Genomic DNA, 24,651 nt, shown 5'->3' on the forward strand with positions numbered 1-24,651 from the left:
AACTTTCAAATCCTACCTATTCTTCAAAGTCTAGCTCAACTATCATTTGTCCATGAAGTCTTTTCAGGTATCCCAAGCTGGAAGGGATCTCCATCTTGTGTGAACTTACAGAGTACATGCTCAGTGCCTCACTTACCTTTTCCTTTTTTTTTTTTTTTTTTGAGATGGAGTCTCGCTCTGTCGCCCAGGCTGGAGTGCAGTGGCCGGATCTCTGCAAGCTCTGCCTCCCAGGTTCATGCCATTCTCCTGCCTCAGCCTCCCGAGTAGCTGGGACTACAGGCGCCAGCCACCTCGCCCAGCTAGTTTTTTTGTATTTTTTTTAGTAGAGAATGGGGTTTCACCGTGTTAGCCAGGATGGTCTCGATCTCCTGACCTTGTGATCCGCCCGTCTCGGCCTCCCAAAGTGCTGGGATTACAGGCTTGAGCCACCGCGCCCGGCCTCACTTACCTTTCTCTAAGGGCACAAGTAAAACTTGAATTCATTCTAATCATAAAAAGTTCAAGTAGGGCTGGGCACGGTGGCTCATGCCTGTAATCTCAGCACTTTGGGAAGCCGAGGTGGGCGGATCACGAGGTCAGGAGTTTGAGACCAGCCTGGCCAACATGGTGAAACCCCCCATCTCTACTAAAAAATACAAAAATTAGCTGGGCGTGGTGGCGGGCACCTGTAATCCCAGCTACTTGGGAGGCTGAGGCAGGAGAATTACTTGGACCCGGGAGGCGGAGGTTGCAGTGAGCTGAGATCACGCCACTGCACTCCAGCCTGGGTGACAGAGCAAGAATCCGTCTCAAAAAAAAAAAAAAAAAAAAAAGTTCAAGTAGTGAGATATAGAGCAAGAAGTTTAAGTGTCCTTTCACTCCTAAGAATTTATTGCTTTCTGCCTTGATTAATGTTTCTGTGTCTGCTAGCAACTCTATTAGACAGATATATGAGGACAGGAGGCATAGCTGAGTCATCTTTATTCCCCTAAAATAGGCATCAATAAACAATTACCGAAAGAATCAATCAGTTTCAAACCCCTTGAGCCTGCACATATTACACTTTTAGACGTCAGTGAGAGGGTCTGTTCAAGAAAAGTGACATTTTTCCAGGAGGACTGGTAAAGGTATGTCAAACACTCTGTCTCCTCCCACCTTCATTAAAGAACAACAAAAAAAAGCATCTACTTCTAGGTACATGAGGCGTCTGGTTTCTGTTTTAGCAGGGTCTCAGAAGGAAATGACTTTTCTCTGAAACTGTAGACACCCCACCTAGCTGTGGCATTGTTAGGCCTCAGGGTAAACAGGAAACTTCCTGCCTTGGGCCCTTCATGTCCTTCTCCCAGACTATTAAAGAGACTGTTAATAGGATGGTAAAAGGACAGCTGCTGGTCATAAAATCAGCCCATTCCTTAGATCCTCAGAGAACAACTAAATCCCTGCAAGGTCAGAGAGAAAACCTTGTCCAGCTCACACCAGGTGCGCCTACCTAGCTGGGCTCCTGTTACAGGGTTTCTGGGCATGATGAGATCTACTGTGAAGGTTAAGCTGAGACTGCCAGAGCAGTGACATCACACCTACTCTGTGGGGTCTGAGTCACCTTTTCCAGTAGAGGAATAATCAGTCCTCATTATCCCCCAAAAGGAGGCAAAGAGGAGAGCGAAGAGCCCAGTGCTCCTACCTCAGCAATGAAGAGCTGAAACAGGACCCCAACACTTCCTGCACACAAGGTGGAAGTGTCTGGATTTGCAGCTGTTGGCAAGGAGAAAGGGATCAGCTTCTGCCAACTAACTGGAGGGACACTAGGGCAGGGGTGATCATCGTTTGCCAAGAAGGGCACTCGGTGTCTTGGCAGAAGGCAGAGGGCTGCCCCGATCTGTGAGTACATTTTCAGAAGCATTTGACTCTGGACCAAATTTTCTCAGCTGTGCTAGTGCTGTGGCGATGGATGGGAAATGCTTATTGGCCAGGCTGACCAGAAGCTCCAACAGAGGGTACTGGGGCTCAGCCAGGAGCTTCCCTTCAGCTGGCAAGTTTAGCTTTCTGTCACGGTCAAAGGGAGTGTGTCAAAATTCCAATTCTCGAGGCTCTCTAGAAGCTGCTTAGGATTACCCATCTGTTTTGAAGAGTTTCTGCTTACTGGATTTTTTGGCTTAAATGAGAAATAAAAGAGGTGATGGATGATACAGAGCCAAACTCTCATCTGGCTCAAGGAATAGGCAAAAGTAGCTCAGCAGGGGTCAATGATCTTACTTCCATTATAGTGACAGGCTTATGACCAAACTGGGGCCAGGAAGCAGGGCAGATACCATTTCATTCCACCTTGGACTTAACGTATGATTTACCAATTCCTGCCGCTGTGCTGGCGCCTCTGACCCATGTCGACCGATCAAGTAAGCAGGCACCTGAGAACGGGACAACAGGCGCCTTATCTGCCAGATGTCACTGCTTTCCCTCATTGAAAGGAAAAACCACCTAAGTTACTCCCAAGAGTTGCACTCGGGGGTGGAGGAGGAGTTTCTTCTAATTGCCGAAAACATGAGAACTGGATATTTTCTCCTAAAATCCCACGTTTAAGCCTCTACATTAGCATTTAGACTGGGGTGTTTCTGTTGTTTAAGGCAGTTCTTAAGATCTTAGAGCAGAAAGGGACCTACAAGAGACTGTATGGTTCACCACCACCCCTTGAAGAATATCATCATTTCCCACAGTTTCAGAGATGGTAACTAAGGTTCTGAAAACTCTCCCAAGTCACATGGCTGGTAAATGGGGTTTTATTGAGAGGACTAGAATCCAGGGTTCCTGATGCTTTCTTCTTACCCTTTTTCCCCCAACTGGTTTACATTATTTTAATTTTTTAAAGTTATTTTAGTTTTTGCCACGAGAAGGGAAGAGCATGGAAAGATCTGTATTATTTTTATTTTTTACTTTTTCTGAGACAGAATCTCACTCTGTTGCCCAGGCTGGAGTGCAGTGGCACAAACTTAGCTCACTGCAACTTCCGCCTTCCAAGTTCAAGCAATTCTCATGTCTCAGCCTCCCGAGTAGCTGGGATTATAGGTGTGTACCACCACACCTGGCTAATTTTTGTATTTTTAGTACAGACGTGGTTTCACCATGTTGTTCAGGCTGGTCTCGAGCTCCTGCCCTCAAGTGATCTGCCCACCTCGGCATCACAAAGTGCTGGGATTACAGTGTGAGACATTGTGCCCGGCCTGTATTATTTATAAAAAGGTAATTCATTGCATGTATAACTGAAAGAAGTTTAATTTGCATATCTTTGTAAGATTTTTTTCATATAAATAAAAATAAATGCACAAATCATAAAAAAATTCATCAGAAACAATGTCCCATTTGGAAAAAATGGTCCCACTTTACTACTCCCACTACTCTGTTCAGGCCTGTACCATCTTGTGTAGACTGTTACCAGCCTGTCAGCTAAAGCCTTTGATGAAATTTACACTTCAATAAATTGACATTTAAATTTACACACAGGTCAATGGTAGGTTTAAGACTGCCTCTGCTATGTTAATTGACTAGACAGATCCAGGTGTACTTTAAACTTGGAATAAGACAATCTTCACTTACAGAGAAAATAGTTATCTAAAATTTGCCCTCGCCAGGACCAGACGGGGCTCTCTAGTGGCTGACACTTCTCCCATTCCTGACCAACTTTCAAGGAGAAAAAGAAAGATTATAAAGGACATAGTAATGATCCCAGGGCAGCACAGGCAGTTCCAATGTGTATTTTTACTTTCAGACCCCTGGGTTAAGTCGGCTTCCAGCCTGTCCCTGGAGAGTCCAGGTCATGTCCAAGGCAGGAAGTTGCAATGTAGGAGTAGTCCCAGGAGCCAGTAAGTCAGGAAGTAGCCTAGAATGTATCGTGTGACTGGAGAACAGGTTTTCCAGCGATACAAAAGTCCCATGATAGGATTTCTGGGGACCTTTTGTCCTGGTGGGGAGTCCTCTGCAAGAGGCTTCCAAGGCACAGTCTTTAAGGATCTCAACAGCGGCTCTTGATCCTGAAGCAAGTGAGCTGGAAACCAGTACACAATAGGAGTGGAGGAGCCCAAAAACCTGGTGAGAACCTAGAAATCATGAGAGGGGAATACCCAGACATTTACTGGAATGTCACTGACTCAAATTGGACTAGCCTGGGGACTTCTTCACTGCTGGGTGAACTATGGTCACCCAATGTATTACACTGGTAAAGAAACTGAAAACAGCTTAGGATCCGTCTTAGAAAGATGTATGTAACAGCAGACAGGCATCCTCCATGTTACAAATAAACATAGCTACAGACTAATTACATTAATTACTATTAAAATAATGGGCCAATGAATACTAGAAACTCTGTGGGGTCTAATTTTAGCCCAGGGCCTGGACTCTAAACTCTGTGATATTGATTTGGGGCTTGGGAACCTGAGGTGGTTCCCTTATCCCATGGGATGGCAAAGCACAGGGAAACAGGCAGAAGACCCATTGCTTGAACATTCTCTCTCCTACTGGAGTTCAGAAACAAGTTTCCAAATGGTCTCCCTCAGCTAGCCTGGAAACTTTAAGCTTTGCTGGCACTCATTCTGTGATTTAATCTAGCTGAAAACACAGAATGCTACTTTCTATTTTCTCTGTCTCTTATCCATACAGCTTGGAAAAACTTTAGAAACAGCCAATGTGCAACTCCAAGAGGAAGAAACTGTTAAGAAGAGGTCAGCATGGGGAAAAAAGACGTCCCCAGGGTGGTGCCACAGCCAATAACAGAAAATCAGATATAAGATCAAATCCTTCCCATCCTGCTCTATCACCACCGCCACCACCCAAAACATTGGTTAAGGTATCTCCTCTGGAAATTGGGGGGCTGCCTGAGTTGAGAAGCTCCAGAAGTCAGCAGTCAAGAAACCAATATGGATATAACTGTATATTAGGAAAAAAGATCCCAATATACAACTGTATAAAAGATTCTAATAAGGAAAAAGAGACATCCTCTGTGCTTATTCTTGTATCTCAGTCCAATCAGGTCCTTTCACAACCTTCGTGTTTTTGCATATGCCCTTCCTTTTACCTAGAATGTTCCTCCTCTGCTTCTTATATGGAAAATCTCATTCTTTAGGACCCAGCTGAAATATGACGCCTTTCTCAAGTACTACAGTGAGTTACCTACTTCTTCTTTGCCTTCATAATACTTTATCTGAGCTTTAAAAAAAAAAATCTCGCTGGGCACGGTGGCACACCTGCAATCCCAGCACTTTGGGAGGCCGAGGTCAGGAGATCAAGACCATCCTGGCTAACACTGTGAAACCCCATCTCTACTAAAAATACAAAAAATTAGCCGGGTGTGGTGGCGGGCGCCTGTAGTCCCAGCTACTCGGGAGGCTGAGGCAGGAGAATGGTGTGAACCTGGGAGGCAGAGCTTGCAGTGAGCCGAGACCGTGCCACTGCATTCCAGCCTGGGCAACAGAGATTCCATCTCAAAAGAAAAAAAAAAAAAAAAAATCTCAGGCTGAGCATGGTGGCTCATGCCTTTAATCCCAGCACTTGGGAGGCTGAGGCGGGTGGATCACTTGAGGTCAGGAGTTCGAGACCAGCCTGGCCAACATGGTGAAACCCCATCTCTACTAAAAATGCAAAAATTAGCTAGGTGTGGTGGCAGGCGCCTGTAATTCCAGCTACTCGGGAGGTTGGAGCAGAAGAATCGCTTGAACCCAGGAGACAGAGGTTGCAGTGAGCTGAGATCGCACCACTGCACTCCAGCCTGGGCAACAGAGCGAGACTCCATCTAAAAAAAATAAAAATAAATAAAGTAAAATAAAACAAATCTCAAAATAGCACACCCCTTTCTATCCCATTATACTATTATTTTATGTTAAATGTCTGTCCTCCTGTTTATACCATGAGACCCCGTAAGGCAGTAATTTTGTCTTTTTTTTTTTTTTTTTTGAGATAGAGTCTCACTCTGTCGCCCAGGATAGAGTGCAGTGATGCGATCTCAGCTCACTGCAACCTCCTGGGTTCAAGCAATTTTCTGCCTCAGCCTCCCGAGTAGCTGGGATTACAGGTGCCTGCCACCACGCCCAGCTAATTTTTGTATTTTCAGTAGAGACGAGGTTTCACCATTTTGGCCAGGCTGGTCTTGAATCCCTGACCTCGTGATCCACCCGCCTTGGCCTCCCAAAGTGCTGGGATTATGGGTGTGAGCCACCACACCCAGCAGTAATTTTGTCTTATTCATGTTTCATCCTTAGAGGTCTGACCCAGGGTCTGGCACAAAGAATACCCCTAAATAGTCATTGAATGAATAAATTCAGTATGGATCACTCAAATGGGAGATGTTAGCTGCCTTCCCTGTCCTTGGCCAAGGGGTTTTGCCTGTATTCACATCTTTATCCCAGTCAGGAATCCACCTCACCTGAACATGCATGCACAGACCTCCAAACAGCAGCAGCACTGCAGCGTGGACCAGGTACACAAACACCTTAGGACTGAGGAATCCAAGATCGGGCTTCTCTAGGGTCTTATTGTTCTTGCTCCTTTGCAGCCCAAGTGTAAGGCAGAGCCAAGGGTGGGTGGTCACGTATGTCCAAGTTGCACAGACAACCAGTATAGCCACTGGTGCAGCCAGTAGAAAATTGGGCACCTGCCTGAGCTCGTAGTATTTCAAAAAGCCAACATTCCAGTAGACATCCTGGATATAGCTGTATATTAGTGGAACATCCCAGAAGCACCAAGGCGGTTCATTTCCCTCTGCAATCCGGTAGCCCTTGTCTACAGCTAACTGCACCAAGGGCTCAGGAATGGGGCGGGCTGAGCCTGGCAGACAGAATTGGGTGTAGGCATAATACTGAAAGAGGGCAAAGGGAAGGCCAAGTGTGAACACCGACAGAAACAGAGAGGCCATCAGCTTAAAGAGCTGTCTCAGGGGATTCAGCATCGTAAGAGAAGAGAAAAAGCCTTGGCACTGAGAATGCATGAGGAAGCCAACACTGACCAGCCCATTGGAGCGTACCCCAGTGGCAATGGCAAAGAGGAGTCCACTAGTCCAGACTCGGCCCCTCTCCAGCTGCCCCATGGCACTGAATGTCAGGAGGGCAAACAAAGCTTCTGAGTAACCAGCTGCCAGGAAGACATTGGCAGGGCTGAGACAGAAGAGCAGAGCTGCATAAAAGGCCTGGCGGGGACAGTGCAAAACCAGACAACCCAGGTCATGAAGTGCAACTGCAGCCAACATGAAGAACAAGAAATTGAGTGATGCTACTGAAATCAGCAGGCAACTGCGCAGACTCAGTAACCCCCGTAAGGGTCGCAACAGTTCGGTCCCCACCATCAGGGCCAAGGGGAAACCAGGAAAGAAGGCGAAGTTGTGCTCATACAGGTAGCCATGCTCAGCAATGAACAAGAAGTGTTCAGCATCCCAGCGAGACAGGCCACCCAGAAGACCGTCCACAAGTTGGTCCACAAAGCCTGAGGGGGCCAGGCGAGGAGGAGAGAAGGCTTCTGCGTGGTGATCTGGGATGATGGCATTGAAGAGGGCCTGTGGAGTAAAGAAAAACCAGGATTTTGGTTGAGTAACTGGAAGAAAAGAATTGCCATTTAATAAAATGAGGAAGAAGGCCAGGCTCATGCCTGTAATCCCCACTTTGGCAGGCTGAGATGGGAGGATTACTTGAGTCCAGGAGTCCATGACCAGTCTGGGCAACATAGCAAGACCTTGTCCCTATAAAAACTAAAAAAAATGTCTCAGCACAGTGGCTCACACCTGTTATCCCAGCACTTTGGGAGGCTGAGGTGGTAGGATCACTTGAGCCCAGGAGTTTAAGACCAGCCTGGGCCAACGTAGCAAGACCTTGTCTCTACTAGAAATAAAAAAATAAAAATTAGCTGGGTGTGGTGGTACATGCCTGTAGTCCCAGCTACTTAGGGGGCTGAGGTGGGAGGACTGCTTGAGCCCAGGAGGTTGAGGCTGCAATGAGCCGTGATTGTGCCACTGTATTCCAGCCTGGGTGACAGAATGAGACCCTGTTTCAAAAACACTCAGAACTCTTCTTGAGGACTGAACCCTGGACATGTTAACATCTGAAGGTTAGAAAGAGGATGAAAATCCAGTAATGAAGAAAAAAAGGAACAGTCAGTGAGGTGGCAGGGAACCCAGGAGAGCATTAGAACCAAAGGAAGAAAAGGAAGTGATCAACTCTGTTAAATGCTGCTGGGAGGTCAAGTAAGATGGGGGCTGAAAACTGACCACTGGATTTAACAATGTGAAAGTAACTGGTGACTTTGACCAGGGCTATCTCAGTGGAGGGGAAGAGACAGAAGCCTGCCTAGGCTGGGTCCAACAGAGAATGGAAGAAGAGAAACTTTGAGGAGTTTTGCCTTAAGGGGAAGCAGACAAATGCGGTAGTAGGTGAACAACAATATGGGGTTAAGAGAAAACTTTTTTTAAGGTGGGAGATAAGGGTGTGTATGTTAGTAGAAATAACCCAGTAAAAGGGTATGCAGGAGAGAGGGAATTGCGGGGTAGGCAAAAAGGGATGGAATCTGCTACAACGGTAGAGGAGCCAGCCTTAGAGAAGAGGACGGACAGTTCATCCAGTCTCCAATCTTCAGTACTGAAAGCACAAAGGTGCAGAAATGGGTAGGCTGAAGAATGTGGTGGGCACACATGGAAGGAAGTCTCCTCTAAAGCCTTCTATTTTTCTGAGTTGTCATTTAGGAAAACAAGTTGTTACATGTTACATGTTTTTCTCTTTCCTCAAATCTCTAACACCCCCAGAACTCACTCTCAAGTGATAGCCTCTTTTCAGGACATGGCACACATCATCTTCATTAATAATGAAACCACCAGGAAATCAACAGAAGTTGTGCTGGGAAGAGTGACAGTGAACCGGGGGCTAAAACCGTCAAGGATTAGCTGTTACTGACAGAGACGATAGCAGCAACGACGGGTAACTTAGGGATATAATCTGATGGCTTGAGCGTTAAAGCTGGAGGTGGGGGGATGATAATCACATTTACTGTTAAATGTCTTTTTGCTGGCCAAGTGCAGTGGCTCACGCCTGTAATCTCAGCACTTTGGGAGGCTGAGGCGGGCAGATCACAAGGTCAGGAGTTCGAGACCAGCCTGGCCAACATAGTGAAACTCCGTCTCTACTAAAAATACAAAAATTAGCTGGGCATGGTGGTGGGCGCCTCAGCTATTTCGGAGGCTGAGGAGGGAGAATCATTTAAACCTGGGAGGCAGAGGTTGCAGTGAGCCAAGATCACGCCTTTGCACTCCAGCCTGGGGCAAAAGGGCGAGACTCCATCTCAAAAAAAAAAAAAAAGTCTTTTTGCCCTATTAGATGGTCAGCTACTCAAGAGAAAAGAGACCATGTTTTTTTACACTTACCATCTAGCCCAGTTCTTGGAACGCAATAGGTACTTTAAAAATTTTTGGTGGTTGAATGAACTGCCTAGAGGAAATATACTGTTTCCAAAATTACCACCTGAATTAGAACCCAGCTGTCCTGGTTCCCTATCCTGATGCTGACTTGCAGCATTGCTCCTTTGGTCTGCCAGTAACCCAGCTGATGCTGGTTGAAAGACATCACTGAGTAAGTCTCCCTAGCCTGGCAACAGGAGCATAGCCCCATTTTTAAGGCTTTTTAAATTTTGGTCAGTTTCCTTATCAGGCCACTTCAAACAGTAAAAACAAACAGCACAGGAGTGACAGTCACAGATAAACAGCCCTAGCCTGCAGGTGGACACGTTTAACTAATCTCGAAACCCAGCAGAGTCTGCTATGCCTTATATAGTGGGGAAGGAGAGAGGAAAGTTTCCACAAAGGGACCGGTTATGAGCCTCAGAAACAATGGTACTGGCATAAGTTAGATTCATCATTATGTGAATCTAACACCCCTAGGGTGTCGACATACATTCAACAACATTCATTCATTTATGAACATACTGAGCTAGGCACCAAGCAATGTGCTAGGCAGCAAATAATTCATATATACACGATATTTTATTAAAATATGTATCAAGGGGAGCCTCAGAGGGGAAAGGGAACTGCAAAAGGGCAAGTGCCCTGAGAGTTGTGAGTGGGTGAGGCAGGAAGGGGAGGCACTCGGGGGAATAATAGGAGGAACCGTTATATATCCAGATGGTCTCACGACTTGCACATTGCCATGTTTTTCCCACTCAACTGACTGATACAATGCTCAGTCTCCTGGTAAGGGGGACATAGGGCAATACTTTGAGCTGTCACACCCTACAAGCATCTCTGGTTACAGAACATCACAGTCTGTTGGAGAGACCACTAGCTCAGGAGTTAGGAAACATGGGGTCAAACTCCAGCCCTTCTCTATCTTGCTGCGTGGCTTTGGGGATGTCACTTAACCTTTCTGGGCCTTTGCTGCTTCATGGGTAAAACAAGATTAACAGACCATTTTTCTAAGATTCCTGACCACTTTTCAGCTCTAAAGTCTATGTCTCTGTGGTTTCAACCACATGGAGGGGCACACCTGAGAGGTGGAAAGGAGATGGGGACTCTTCTTACTGCCTAGTCCAGTCATGTAGCAATGACACATTCAGGACAAAGGATGGGAGACTGACCTGCAGCATCAGAGTCAGGATACGGCAGCTGACTGCAAACCTCAGCACCTCCTTCCGGGATGGGTCCTGGGGCCACATCCTCTCACCATCAGGAATTCAGGGGTGTTGCTACCAGGATTAAGCTCCCTCAGGCCTCTAAACTCCAAAGGAGGAAAATGTCACACATTGAGTGAAAGCAAATTCTTGAAAGCATTCTTCACCGGAACCTCCCCTCTCAGAATTACTATGACAAACTTAACCAACCACCTAACTTCCCAGATAAGGAGAAAGCATCTTGACAGCAAATGGGTTCAGTAGGTGTCACTTTGAAGCACTGAATTCTCGTTGGGAAAGTTCCATACAGCTAAGCAGGTAGCTGGAAAGTTAAGGTCACAGAAAATCTTTTAAAGTCTATTGAATGTACCTCTGCAGGAACTAAAGATCTGGGTTCAACTCCTGACTGTCACTTACAAGTTCTCATTAGTCCCTCTGAACCTCAGTTCTTTATATAAAAAATGGGAGCAGACTTTTTTTTTTCCTATCTCACAAAATTGTCATGATGGTGAAACAGACCAAAGTGTGAAGTTCTACTCAAATCTGTGTTGTGGTTGCTATTATTTAGTGTGTGCCCTTTTCCTCTTGCCCAGAATAATAAACTAGGTCCCAAACCAGAGTCCCCAAAGTGGGGCATAAAACCATACTGGAAGACCATAATGACTCCACACTCTAGCTTAGCTCTCTGATGTGTGTTCAGCTGGTCTGTTAAATTAAGTGGGGAAGGAAAAGAAAACCACCACTCAGCAGGACCTCAGCCAGCTCACACTGCTGAAACAAACTGAGGGTGAACACAGAGTAGACTACCAGGGATGGAGAAAACTTGTTATTTCCCATCTCTTTATTGGGATGGTAGCAGTGTATAAACAACTACAAAGCCACTCCGAGGCAGGGAATGCACCTTAATCTTTTATAATTCCCTGGGCTAAAAGAAGTCATAATAGCTCCTCAAGAACTTTCAAACACCAGCCTGGGAAATTCGAAAGGAAAGCAAAAGCATCAGTGGCAGCTCATCAATTTGGGGTGAAGAACTATGCCCAAAAGGAAAAAAAAAATTTGAACTGAGAAATTTAAGGAGGGCTGGAAGACTCTTCTCTTATTTGGCGAATACCTACCAAACCTGTATCACTTGTTTCTGGAATTCTCTGATCCTCACTAGACAGTGTGCTATGCTCTCATTACATTCTGCCCTATTGCCTTTATTGCTTTGCTTATTTAAGTTGCTAAGGGCAGGGGCTTTATATCACAACTATATCCCAGGGCCTAGAACACAAACAGGCATCTTAAACCCGTGTTCTGAATGAAAGGAAGTGGTAGGGACAGGATACAGCATCATCAGTTCACTGACTCTAGATATGAAATCACTGCCCCAAGTATTCTTCCCACCATATCTCACGTCAACAGCATGACGACAAAGTCACAGAAGCCACAGGAAAATAAAATTTCCCTAAAAAGGGAGCCAAGTTGGCCAATGGCAACAGTACTCTTTCCTTGGCACAAGGGGGCGCCTGCTGCTTACTCCATCGCCAGGAGACCTAGAGGAAGGGAGGGGCCCCCAATTCCACGCCGGTTGGCTCACGAAAATTCAGTTCAAAGGCAAGCTTCTGAAAGCCCCAGAGAGCAGCGGTAGTCTGTGAATCTACCCAACGTTTCCAACTGTGACTCGCTGAATCGAGAGAAATCACGGAAATGGGCATACCCAACCTCACATGGCTACTCCTTCCCTATCCTAGGGCGAATTCACTCTTCTTTCCTCTTCCTTGGCTTCCCACCCGCACGCAGAAAAGTTGGGAACAGAAAAGCACTCAACCCACCTCTGCCATTTGACCATGCTTGCATTCTTCTTTTCCTCTCTCGAGTCAAGCTCTAGCCTCAGCGACTACAGATGTGTGTAGCCCACACTTTGCTTACAGGTAAACCAAGTAAAAACAAAGCCAGTCAATTCTCCCTCTCAGCTAATTGCCAACCTCCCTTCCCAACAACCCCTTTGCCAAATCACAGACTCTTAACTGGCAGGACACTTACAGATCAACTAGTTTCACTCTTCAAAAATTTTCCCGTGAGATAAATAGGCTCCAGAGATCTCATCAGACACGGCAAGGCCAGTGTAATTACCATCGCCATTTTATGGATATGGAAACTGAGGCTCACTGGGGTCAAGTGACACACCCAGGGCCACTTAAAGATGCTGTCATGTTTTTTGCTTCTTAAACCTCACGGTACCAGCCCGCATCCCTCGCCAAAGGGTATGCGCCCTTTCCGGGCCAGGATTATGACCCAGGTCACCCAAACGCCTAGCCCAGTACCTCCATGCCACAGTCTGCCCTTGCTGGGTATGCCTAGGGTAGTTGGGCCCTATCTGAGAATCTGGGACATCCTGTTGAACTGCAGCTCTGGACCCTCTGAGTAAGACCAACACCCCCAGCGTGGGCTGGAGAAGTCGCTCTGACCCAGGGTCCTCAGAGCCAAAGGCCTCGTGGGCCGTCCCGAGATAGGGGCTGCCTTCTGAGAGCCCAGCCGTGTCCGCAGCCTGTTTCTGGCCGGCTCCGTCTGGACACAGTCCCTTCTGGGTACTAACCATCGACTCTCAACCCAGATGGGCCACGGCCCAGGGACCACTCCCGAGGGAGCCTGCGGAGCCCCACCAGGCCACAGGGCCGGAAGCAGGCGAGGGCGGGAGGCTGGAAAGGAAGAGGCGGCGCCCAAGGCTGCTATGGCGGAGAGGTGGGGCTGCCCGCTTCTCCGGGCCTCTGCCTCATTTCTACCGGCCTCCAGTTGATAGCTTCCCTCCCGCCAGAACTCCAGGGCTCCCAGGCTGGCGCCAGGTCCTCAGCCCGGCCCGTCCCGACCTCCGCGGCGGGGACCGAACCTTAGCTTCTCCATCCGGGGCCCACGCGGCCCGCGCCTGCGCGCTGGCTCCGCCGACGGCTTCCCCGCCCCCCTCCTGCCCGGACTTGGAGCAGCCCCGCCTCCCTCCGCGGCGGCCATGTTGACTCCGGGCGAGCGGGGTGGGGGCCCCCGCTCGGCGCTTCGTCTTGTAGCACCTTCCCACCTTGGTGACTCCTGAAGAGTTTCCTCGCACTTCTCTCTTCTTCAAGGCCCCCCGCCACCCCGCCTTCAAATAGTGAGCCGAGGCTGCTGTCTCACAGTCAGTGCTGTTGCCCCGTTCCTTCCCGCTGACGTTCACTGAGTTCCCGGTGTGGGCCGAGGCTCTTGTAGTCGGGGGCTGACCCGCAGCCTCTTCATAGAAGGCAGAGCCGCGCTCTTCCTGCTGTCAGGCAACAATAGCTCAGCACAGGGCCTGGCACACAAGGGATGTCCTCCGAATAGCCAAAGAAAAGCATTCTTGGGGTTTCTGTGGCCGGCAGTGGCACCCTGCGTTTTGGGTGTGAAGAAACTGGGGGATCCCCCTGATTTTCCCCTCCTTTAGCTACCAGAGACCTTCTGTCCTAATTCAGTCCTCAGCCCCACCTCAGGTGGCTAATGAGGATGGCGAGGAAAACCTCAGAGAACACCCCCCAGGCCAGGACTCCTTTCACCTCCCTCACCCAAGCAGTTTCTCTCATAGGAAGTGGGGCCAAAAAAAAGAAAAGGCGAAGTCAAAACCGTCTACTGGGGGGAGCGGCCAGTTTGTACCCTTGTAACGGAAACTGTTAGAACAACTTTGCACCCTTCTTAAAGGAAACAGATGATAAATCCTTCTCCGTTGGTGGATTTCTTGTTTCTCAGGATTCCAAAGTCTTCTGTGGTTTCAGTTATCTGCTCTCCAAACGAAGCCAGGGGCCGGGTTAGCCTCTGGCCACAGCCTGGCTCAGGGAGGGGTTTATCTTCTGCAACAGCTACTCATGTGGGTGGGAACAAAGAGATGGTTGCTACCTCTTCAGGCGAAGACCAGCCCACCAGTCTGTGGGGGCCTGGGACTGTATCTCTTGACTCTTTATAACTCATTTCAGGCCCTGAGACCTAAATTGCCTTCAGATATTTGTTGTGTGCAAGGTGAAGAAAATGCAAAGCACATTTAGTCGTTGTGTGTTGGAGAAGGGGGAAAATAATGGAGTTTCATGGCCCTTCCCCCAGGTTTTTCAGTGCCACGCACTTGTTCTCAGCTCCAGAGGTCTGTGAGTGACATGGCAAAGCCTGGGGGCACGCTCGTGACTGGAGCCTAAGGCTGTGACTTGAATCTCTAGAAGTCCACCATGAGGCTCCAAGCAGCACTCTCTTTGCAAAGACAAAACAGACATGAACTGTCCTTGCTGTGTAAATTCACAAGGGGAAAAAGACGTGCATTCTCAGGGTTCCCTCTGTCCACACCAAATTCTCTCAAAAATCTATTTGTAAAAAGGCCAGGGGTCTCTCAAGACAAATCAGAATGTTTTTTAAAAGCTCAGCTGTCACCCTGTGGAGGTAGAACTTTATCCAGATTTTCAGCTGTACTTTCCTGCAATTTCTCCTTTCCTTCTCTGCTACCCAACCCCCTCCTCTTCCGCTCTGTTTCCGTTTCATTTTCTGACTTCTGCTCTGACAGGAAAACAAGGAAGCTGAATCTTGTGCTCTCAAAGCCCTGACTCCCTGGTATCAGATTGGAAGAAGGCTAGGTGGTATAGGAGGGGTTTCTAGGGCTCCAAGGCTTTGAGTAGTGAAGGAGGCAGCCTCTCAGTGTTCTTGTAGAGTCTGCAGCTAAGATGGAGCCTGCATCTACCCAGGGAGCCAGCTGAGCTACCAGAACTGTGGAAAGCAAGTGAGACAGAGCCATATCCCAGGCTCCAGAAAGACTCCACACTTCCCAGACATTTCCATTAAGAAGCACATATCCCACATCACCAAGAAACAGTATCACATGCAAATCCCTAACCCGAACAATGCATTACTATTCTAGAAGCTTAGGATTTAAGACGGTTACATCATTTCTGTTCTTTGAACTTGCCTCATTCTGCTCTTGCTATTTTCCCTGCTTGAAGCACTCTTCTTTCAGACCACCCTTTGGCCAGTCCATTATGTTTGGGTCTCAGAAGAGATGTCACCTCCTCAAAGTGGCTTTCCCTGTACTATCCCATCAGTCTGTTCTTTTTTTTGTTTGTTTTTGAGACGGAATCTCGCTCTGTCGCACAGGCTGGAGTGCAGTGGCCGGATCTCAGCTCACTGCAAGCTCCGCCTCCCAGGTTTACACCATTCTCCTGCCTCAGCCTCCCGAGTAGCTGGGACTACAGGCACTGGCCCCCTCGCCGGCTAGTTTTTTGTATTTTGTATTTTGTATTTATTTATTTTTTTAGGCGGAGTCTTCACTCTGTCGCCCAGGCTGGAGTGCAGTGGCACCATGTCGGCTCACTGCAAGCTCCGCCTCCCGGGTTCGCTCCATTCTCCTGCCTCAGCCTCCCGAGTAGCTGGGACTACAGGCGCCCGCCACCGCGCCTGGCTAATTTTTTGTATTTTAGTAGAGACGGGGGTTTCACCGTGTTAGCCAGGATGGTCTCGATCTCCTGACCTCGTGATCCGCCCGCCTCGGCCTCCCAAAGTGCAGGGATTACAGGCGTGAGCCACCGCGCCGGGCCAGTTTTTTGTATTTTTTAGTAGAGACGGGGTTTCACCGTGTTAGCCAGGATGGTCTCAATCTCCTGACCTAGGTGATCCACCTGTCTCGGCCTCCCAAAGTGCTGGGATTACAGGCTTGAGCCACCACGCCCGGCCTCTTTTTTTTTTTTTTTTTTTAAAGATGAAGCCTCACTATATTGCCAAGGCTAGTCTGGAACTCCTGGGGTCAAAGGATCCACCCACCTTGGCCTCCCAAAATGCTAGGATTACAGGTGTGAGCCACTGTGCCCGGCCTCCACTTTATTCATAGCACTTAACACCATCTGCTTGTCCTGTCCATGAATTTTATTTGTTTCAATGTCTGTTTCCCTCTTCTGGAATGTAAGCTTCTGAGTGTAATGGAGGAGCAAGGGCTTTGTTCACCAATGTATTTCCAGTGTTAGAACAGTGCCTTGCACACTGTGTGTCTTCAATAAAGATATGGTCAATAAATCAATTTCTTTAATCCTATACCTCTGTTTTATGGATGAGGGAGTTAAGGATCACAAAGGGGAAGTGACTGGCAAGAAGTCACATAGCTAGTGGTAGTGATGGGACTTGAATTCGGGTCTCCAGCCTCCCAGGCTGGTTCTCCCACTCCACACTATTTTAATCTTTCACAGATTTACCTCTTTCCCTCTCTTCCTTTTTTCCCATATGACTAATAGTCTTTACGGGCTATGCTAAGATGGGCACACCAAGTCTTAACAGCTCCAACCTACTCTTTTCCTCCATCAAAGTCCTATCTTACCATTTGATTTGTTCAACAGTACAGGAATGCCTACTATGTGATGGGATGATGATGCAACACTGAGCAAGACAGAAACAATCCTTGCCTTGGTGGAGATGATATCTACTTCATAGGATTTATAGTGCTTGGCATACAATGCTCATAAAGAACAGCTGTTATAACTCACTACAAAAAAGTGATTTTCCCACTGAAGGTGTAGAGAAGGAAGTTACGTGGTTCTCACAGAACACTCACTTCCCTGGAGAAACTGACAATTCATTTCTCTCTGTAGCTGCCTTGCCGTGCTCCTGCCTCCACTTCTGGAGGTGGCCTTGGCCCTAGACTGGGCAGAGGACCGGCCCAGTGTACCTACTCTCAGCAGTTTAGTTTCTAGATGCTACACTTTCCATGGCCCCAGTCCTATGGAATTGGAGTAGCTGATCCTAATCTGGGATGCTGGCTCTGATGTCATGCCATTGTGGGGCCAAAGTGACCATACTGGCCTCTGATGAAAAGCAGCCATGCTTTACCAGAACTTTATGCTACTTCTTTTTGCTGTGGATAAAAAGGCATTCATGGCCGGGCACGGTGGCTCAAGCCTGTAATCCCAGCACTTTGGGAGGCCGAGACGGGCGGATCACGAGGTCAGGAGATCGAGACCATCCTGGCTGACACGGTGAAACCCCGTCTCTACTAAAAAATACAAAAAACTAGCCGGGCGAGGTGGGGGGCGCCTGTAGTCCCAGCTACTCGGGAGGCTGAGGCAGGAGAATGGCGTAAACCCGGGAGGCGGAGCTTGCAGTGAGCTGAGATCCGGCCACTGCACTCCAGCCTGGGCGACAGAGCGAGACTCCATCTCAAAAAAAAAAAAAAAAAAAAAAAAAAAAAGGCATTCATTGGCAGTTTCCAAGGATGCTGGGTGACATTTACATCCATCCTGACACTTGAGGTGACACCAGTCAGGTGTCATTTACCAAAAGCATCCTTTTTGGCCTCTGCCTGATCACTTGAAGATGCCCATCCACCCAAGGACAAAGACTCTGCCTTGCCTGCAACTGCAGGAGCCAAACACTCATCATTTAAAGCCCATGGTCACTAGATATTTTTCACCCTTCCTTCAGTGTTTGCCTTTCAATAGTTAGAAAACCTTGACCCCACTGAGTGGCCTAGTGGGAAGGCCTTAGCCACTTGGGGGTGGCAGTGGCTACAAGGCAAAAGAGCCAATGAGGTTTAGAGTATTGTTTAGGCTGGACTTGGCTGCTCTCCAGCTATGAAAGAAGGTTAAGGTCATTTGGGGGGTGGGGAGGGAGGAGCCTGGGAAAAGAACTACTGGCCACACCCCTGGGTTCTCTGCTGGCTAGGTTCTATTTACTTCTCAAAAGCAAATTACTCACAGCTCACTGGCCAGCAGTTCTCTTGGCCATGGTAACTCCAGTCAGAAACTGGAACCAGGCTAGGCTCTCCCTGCATTGCAGGAGAGCAGATGAAAGGAACCCAGGAAACCGAACTCCTAGGTAATGCTCCACACACAGTCCAGATATGCATTTCTAGACTAGCAAACGGAGCTTGAGACCCAGAACAAAAATAGCCATTAGCAATATTGCTTACCAAAATTGTAGATATGAAAAACTTCCCATTTAACTTTTTCTAGAAGAGTCCTAGGAAGGCATCTTGGTTGACAAAGGTTTTCCTTTCTCAATTGAGAAATAATTATTCAAATCCTGTTCCTGACCCAAATATTAACAGCCACACTTAGTCTGATGAACACTTGATTGAAATTCTTAGGACAATTTTACCTTGTGTTAAAGACAATAAAAACAAATCTTGCTTGCTGAGCTCCACAGCTAGATCCCTTACTCCTGGTTGGGTTCTCATCCAGAAAGGATGGACATCCAGAAAGACAGGACATTTTAGCTTTGGCATGTTCAAAGTAAACTTCCAAGCAGGGATGACAAGAAAGAAGGTAGTGTGGCATATTAAGAAAAGCATGATCCTTGGAGTCAGGTGGAACTTGCTTGGTGTATGAACTTAGTCTTTCACTTTTCTTAGCCTCTTTCTTCAGCTGTAAAATGGGAGCCACATACTGACTTCACAGGCACAGGATTGTTGTAGGATTGTGATGTGTTATGTCCAGAATATAAGTAGGTACACAATAGAAAACTGTTGTTTGTTTCAGATTTCACTTCTAAGTGTCCACAGTAATAGCATTTTTTCTCTTACTGCTTCTGATTTCTCCTGAGGAACTTGAGGCTTCTCAGTTTCCCTAAGGAAGGGGGTGAACAGAGAAACTATACATTGTGACATTAGCCTCATAAAAGCAACTCCATCTAGCCAACATTGACAGTATCATTCAACTACTACTTAAGTAGATGCTATGTGCCAGGCTGTATGTTAGCACAGGGATGCACCAGAGAACAAAATAACCCTCCCACCACCCTCAATTTACATTTCAGTGGAAGGTGACAGGTAAGTATAACTTGTAATAGGCCAGATGGTAACAAGTGCCACAGGAAAAATTAGGCAGACAAGGGAAATGTAGTGGGGGGGCAGAGATTGCTATTCTAAGTAAGGTGACCAGGAAAAGTCTTACTTACGTATTTGGACAAAGACTTGAAGCAGCTGAGGACTTGAGCCATGCAGTTATTTGGTGAGAGTAGAAAGTACAAAGACTCCAAGGTGGAAACATCTCTGTACAGTGGGGTGAGTAACGGGCAAGATGGATGGTGCAGGAAAGGTAGAGGTAAGCTAGATAACTCAGGGCCTTGTAGGCCACTTTGAGTCTGGATTTTTACTTACTCAGAGCCAGAAGCACTGAAGGCATTTTATCTGACTTACCTTTTATAGGGGTCCTTTTGGTTGTTCTGTTGAGAATAGGTTCAACCAGGCAAAGCAGAAGCAGGGAGGCCAATTTGGAGGTATTTCAAGAATCCAAGATGTAACAGTGTCTTGAACTACAGTAGTAGTGCGGGATTGAGGATTACTTTATGAAGAGTGCTAACAGATTGGATGTGGAAGTGAAAGAAGTCAAGGATTTTTTTGGCACGTGATAGAATGGAGTTGCCATTTACTGAAAGGAAAACACAAAAAACCAAAACTATGGTAGAAGCAGGTTTCTAGTGGGGGAAGACAGGACATTTTAGCTTTGGCATGTTCAAAGTAAACTTCCAAGCAGGGATGACAAGAAGATGGCTGAATGCTCTAGTCTGGAGTCAGGGAAAAGAGCCAGTCCAGAGATATTACAAGTGATTAAGTTGGAGGTTGCCTCCAGATAAATGGTTGTCTTATTTTGGACAGATGCCACTATTTAGGGGAGATCTCACACTAAGGGAGGTTTGCAAAAACAGGACTACCTCCTACCCCCCGACAAAGGTCAAGTTTTAGTTTGAAAATAAAAAGCTTCACAAAAGTCTTACCAAGATTTAATGTACATTTATTCTTAACACGTGGAACATATAGTATAAAGATTTCATACTGAATAAATGATATTCATTAAGCCAAAAAAGGAAAAAAAGGAGGAATTTACATCAAGTTTTAGCTACATTGTTGAAATACAAATATGCAGATTTTATCACTGAAAAAATCTCAATTGTGTTTCTTCATCAGAACTTCAACTGAACCTAGAACTTTTTCACACCTCGATTAGAAAGAAAACAAAACAAAACAAAAACCCAGAAAAAAATAAACTATAAGTTGATTGGCTGCTGAGACAGCAAGGACTTTTTACAGAGACCTGTACAGCATCGCACCAAGAGGGGCGATGTCTGGCAAGAGATTAAATAGCTGTGTCTCGCTTTGTGCAGGTCACCAACTTGTTAACTCGTCATACTATAAAGGGGTAGCTGGGATGAGGACCAAACTGTGGGGATCCAAGGGTATGTGCAATGTACAACGTCATATATATACACACGTGGCAGCGCAGCCGCTGCAGCTAAAGGTTAAAACCAGTTCTAAGAGGTGATCTCAGGGTTATTCATACAATCAAGGAGGAGAGAAAGAGGTCAGGGTGTTGTAGGTTCACACATGATACTTTGGGGGAAAAGCCTTTTTTTTTTCTCCTCAACGTTTAACTAAAAACATTTTTAAAAACTACAGCTTGCTGCTGACCCAGCGTTTTCTCGTTTCCATGTGAGACATTATTATTACAGTATGTTTACAGTATCAGGTGTACAGTACAGTACATGAAAGGGTCTACACTCTACTGCACAGGCCTCTCCAGTGAACAGGGTCTGTTCACAACTGCGAACTTCTTGGCTCCTGCAAGATTGTGAATGTACAACAATAAACCACACACAGTTCAGCAGTCACCTTTTTTGTCCTTCAGAATTTTTTTTTTTTGTATTTTTTTCCTTTTTTTTTTTTTTACCATTAAAAACAGTTATGAAATGTGGCGTCCCGTTGATGCAAGGACTGGGAAAGCCATTTTTATTTTATTTTTTTTTCCCCAAACTCACTGTAAACAACAGTAACTTTGGTTAAAATAAAAAAAGTCTTCTATGTAGGCAGAGCTTTGTCTTTTCAAAGAGGGTGGGGTGGGGTCCTGAGGGGAGTAAGGTGAGGTCAAGGAACAGAAAGGTGTGAGGTGGTGGACGGGGAGAGGTGGAAGGAGGAAAGAGAAACAGGAGAGACTTTTTCCCAAGGGAGAAGCTGGACAGCACAGGGTAAACTGGATTCTGAGGTGGTTTTGCATAAATAAAGGGCAACAGTCAGTTTCTAAGTTCTCCACACACGCACACACACACAGGGGGGGAGGTGTCCCACGGCTGTCATGACTGGCCAATCAAAAACAGTACATCACAAATGACTTGTGAAACCAATGAGTTCATCAACGGTGATACCGAGATGTCCAACAGCCGTGATTCGTACAGAGTAAACTCTGAGTGGTTCTCGTCCACCTTGGCCAGGGCAAGCAGCGCGCGGGCAGCCCGCCGCATCATGTCCACACTAGTTGGCTCAAAGGGTGGGTTCTGCATGTGGAGGAGGCTGGCCTGGCTCTGCTGGAACTGCGTGGCGGCAAGGCTGTCCTCTAGGAAGCCCAGGAGGTTGCCGATACTGCCCTTCTGCACTGCAATGGCACGAGCTGCCAGGCTGTCCCCCTGAGCCAGGTTGGCCAGCAGTACCACAGCCATCTCCCGGCACACCGGGTTCTTTCGGTCACTGAGGAAGCGCACCATAGTGCTATACAACTTCTCCAGGCGACTGAAGGGGGGTGTGGCCAGAATCAGGTCCACATTGTTGTCCTGGATGCTGAGTTTGCTGAGGGTTTCCAAGACCAGTCTCTGCGGGGAAAGGACGGCATTGGGGCCCAGGGTGGAAAAGGGGTCCTGGGCTTCAGCTGAAGGGCAAACTGCCCAGTGTAGGAGTCCGTCCAGGACAGGCAGGCAAATGCTCTCGGGGTATGGGGATAGGTCCAACTGCCCCGAGATGTTGGCGAGTGTAACCAAGGTGTTTTCCCGGAGCATCTCCAAGCAGTCCCACCACCACTCCACTTTGTTGCAGCTCACCCCTTGGTCCTGTTCCTCCTCCTTCTCATAAGTTAGTGGTGCCTGCTTCCGTTCTGGGTGCTTGTGGTGCAGCAGGATCAGCTTGCCCAGGATGAGCAGCAGCCCTGGGTGTTTGGACATCTCAAAGTCATTGCCTGGCACAAATGACAGGCTTCGAATGGTATTGGAGACACAGACACAGCGCTTGGCAAGAGAATCCTGCCAGTCCAGAAGGGTACACAGTGGGGTCTCATCCTTACTGTGGGGTTCGTCCTCTAGGATCTTGATATTCCGGTGGCTCTGTGCTGGGCTAATGCCAAATGGAAACTTGCTGCTCTCCTTGATGGCCTCTGAACTCTTAGCTCCATCCTCGGTCAAGGTGCTAGACCGAGTAGACAACATGTCATCCATAGTGGCTGTGATCCGTTTTTCTGGAGGTCCATCAGGTGGGGGTCCCTCCTGGTCTGTTGTCCCTGGCGTACCCTCTGCTGTTGTCACATGCTTCCGGGGGGCTGGTGGGCAGGGTGCATGAGGCCGGGAAGGCAGCAGCTCTGTCTTGCTTTCGAAGTGGGTCTGGATATGCTCAGTGGTGTCCCCCCCACCAATCCGCCAGTGCAGCAGGCCACTGTCAAACTCCTGCACACGCCCAAGCTTATCTGAGCAGTCCACCACAAATGGGTCATTCTTCTGTACGATCTTTACTGGAAGCTTGTCAAACTTACTGATCAGCTTCTCCTCACTATTCTCTGAAGCTGGCTTGTCCTTGCCTGAAAAGGCTATCTCCTCATCATTTTCAACTACTTCCTCTTCTTCTTCCTCTTCTAGTTTAGGACCTAGAAGTTCTTCTTCTTCTTCCCCACCCTCCATGGGAGCTGGACTAGACACCTTGCTGAACCTCCCAGGATCCAGTAGCGTTCTCTGTCCTGGGTCACCCACCTCATACTCCTTTAAAATGCCAAAGATCTCAATCAGGCATCGTCGGAAATATTCTACAAGGAGCTCTAGCAACCCTGGGAGCTAAAAAGAGAAAGAACAGGAAATAAATTAAGGGATAAAAGTGGTCAAAGAACAGAATCCTTGACTTGAGAGACCTCCCCAAGTCTTCTGTATCAGCTGGGAGAGGCAGAGTTGCTCCTTTCCCAAAGGTTCTCCACAGAGCAAATTGTTCATCTTAATCTCTTCTATGCCCAACACAAAGTTCTTTCTTCTGCCCAACCTACCTTCACATAAGCCTATCTCCAGGAACACTAGCCAACAGCTTTGCACCTCACCCACCAGGGCCAGTCATCTCTTAGCCTTCTCTTTTCCCAATCAATCTTCTGCTGTTCTTCACCAGGCCAGTTTTCAACCTGGTGGTCACTGCCATATTATCTCTTTTAGGACATTCTCTCCATCTCACTGCCAAGTGGAACCCAAGCTTAGGCATGGTGACTCAAGCTAAGAGAAGAGAATGCAATGTGGGCAGATGTTCATGGCTCTCTTCTCCAAGCTCCCCAGTAGTCCAGGGGGCTGGAACTCCATGGATCTTGCAGCATAAGGAGTGGGATGAGGCTTCAGCTCTCCAAACACTGGTCCAAACTGGGGCTACAGAGACCCAAATTCCACCTTGGATAATATATAGGCCATTTATTTACCTCTAGAAGAAAACACTCCTCTCCAGTCACAATCTTTGGCTGAACAGTAGAGCAGATGGGAAAAAAATAAGGGCTTTCAAATTAGATCTAGGGGCTGGAAGCAGTGGCTCACACCTGTAATCCCAACACTTTTTTTTGTTTTTTTTTTGAGACAAAGTCTCACTGTCATCCAGGCTGGAGTGTAGTGGTGTGATCTCAGCTGGCTGCAGCCTCCGCCTCCTGGGTTCAAGTGATTCTTCTCCTGCCTTAGCCTCCCGAGTAGCTGGGATTACAGGCGCCTGCCACCACATCGGGATAGTGTGTGTGGGGTGTGTGTATGTGTGTGTGTGTATTTTCTTTTTTTTTTTTGAGACAGAGTCCCGCTCTGTTGGCCAGGCTGGAGTGCAGTGGTGCAATCTCAGCTCACTGCAACCTCTGCCTCCTGGGTTCAAAGTGATTCTCCTGCCTCTGCCTCCCAAGTAGCTGGGATTACAGGTGTGCCACCAGGCCCGGCTAATTTTTATATTTTGGTAGATATGGGGTTTTACCATATTGGCCAGGCTGGTCTTGAACTCCTAACCTCAAGTGATCCACCCACCTTGGCCTCCCTCCCAAAGTGTGAGGATTACTGGAGTGAGCCACCACGCCCAGCCTAATTTCT

General features: G+C 47.5%; 2 protein-coding genes across 13 annotated transcripts in view; both read right to left on the reverse strand.

The window, feature by feature from the left end:
* Positions 1–945: 945 nt before the first annotated feature.
* On the reverse strand, positions 946–15,133 carry LOC105494513 (phosphatidylinositol glycan anchor biosynthesis class V). 8 transcript variants are annotated; one of them, XM_011763007.3, is made up of 5 exons: positions 13,652–15,132; positions 12,414–12,505; positions 10,567–10,701; positions 6,386–7,507; positions 946–4,067 (listed from the first exon to the last, which is right to left on the reverse strand). In XM_011763007.3, the coding sequence occupies exons 3-5, from the start codon at positions 10,642–10,644 to the stop codon at positions 3,786–3,788; spliced, it is 1,482 nt and encodes a 493-aa protein (XP_011761309.2). In that variant the 5' UTR covers positions 10,645–10,701; positions 12,414–12,505; positions 13,652–15,132; the 3' UTR covers positions 946–3,785. The 8 variants fall into 8 exon arrangements, with proteins under 8 accessions (XP_011761309.2, XP_011761310.2, XP_011761306.2 ...); XM_011763008.3 differs by lacking the exon at positions 13,652–15,132 and adding an exon at positions 13,469–13,487; XM_011763004.3 differs by lacking the exon at positions 13,652–15,132 and adding an exon at positions 13,178–13,462.
* Positions 15,134–20,306: 5,173 nt separating this feature from the next.
* Positions 20,307–24,651, reverse strand: part of LOC105494512 (AT-rich interaction domain 1A) — an 85,810-nt gene continuing 81,465 nt past the window's right edge. For all 5 annotated transcript variants that reach the window (XM_011762999.3, XM_011763000.3, XM_011763003.3 and 2 more), the window contains one exon: positions 20,307–23,394. In XM_011762999.3, coding sequence (XP_011761301.1) covers positions 21,661–23,394 — 1,734 coding nt within the window. In that variant the 3' untranslated portion in view covers positions 20,307–21,660. The remainder of the gene's footprint in view (positions 23,395–24,651) is intronic.

This window comes from Macaca nemestrina, chromosome 1 (assembly GCF_043159975.1).
Source record: "Macaca nemestrina isolate mMacNem1 chromosome 1, mMacNem.hap1, whole genome shotgun sequence".
Taxonomy (NCBI): Eukaryota; Metazoa; Chordata; class Mammalia; order Primates; family Cercopithecidae; genus Macaca; species Macaca nemestrina.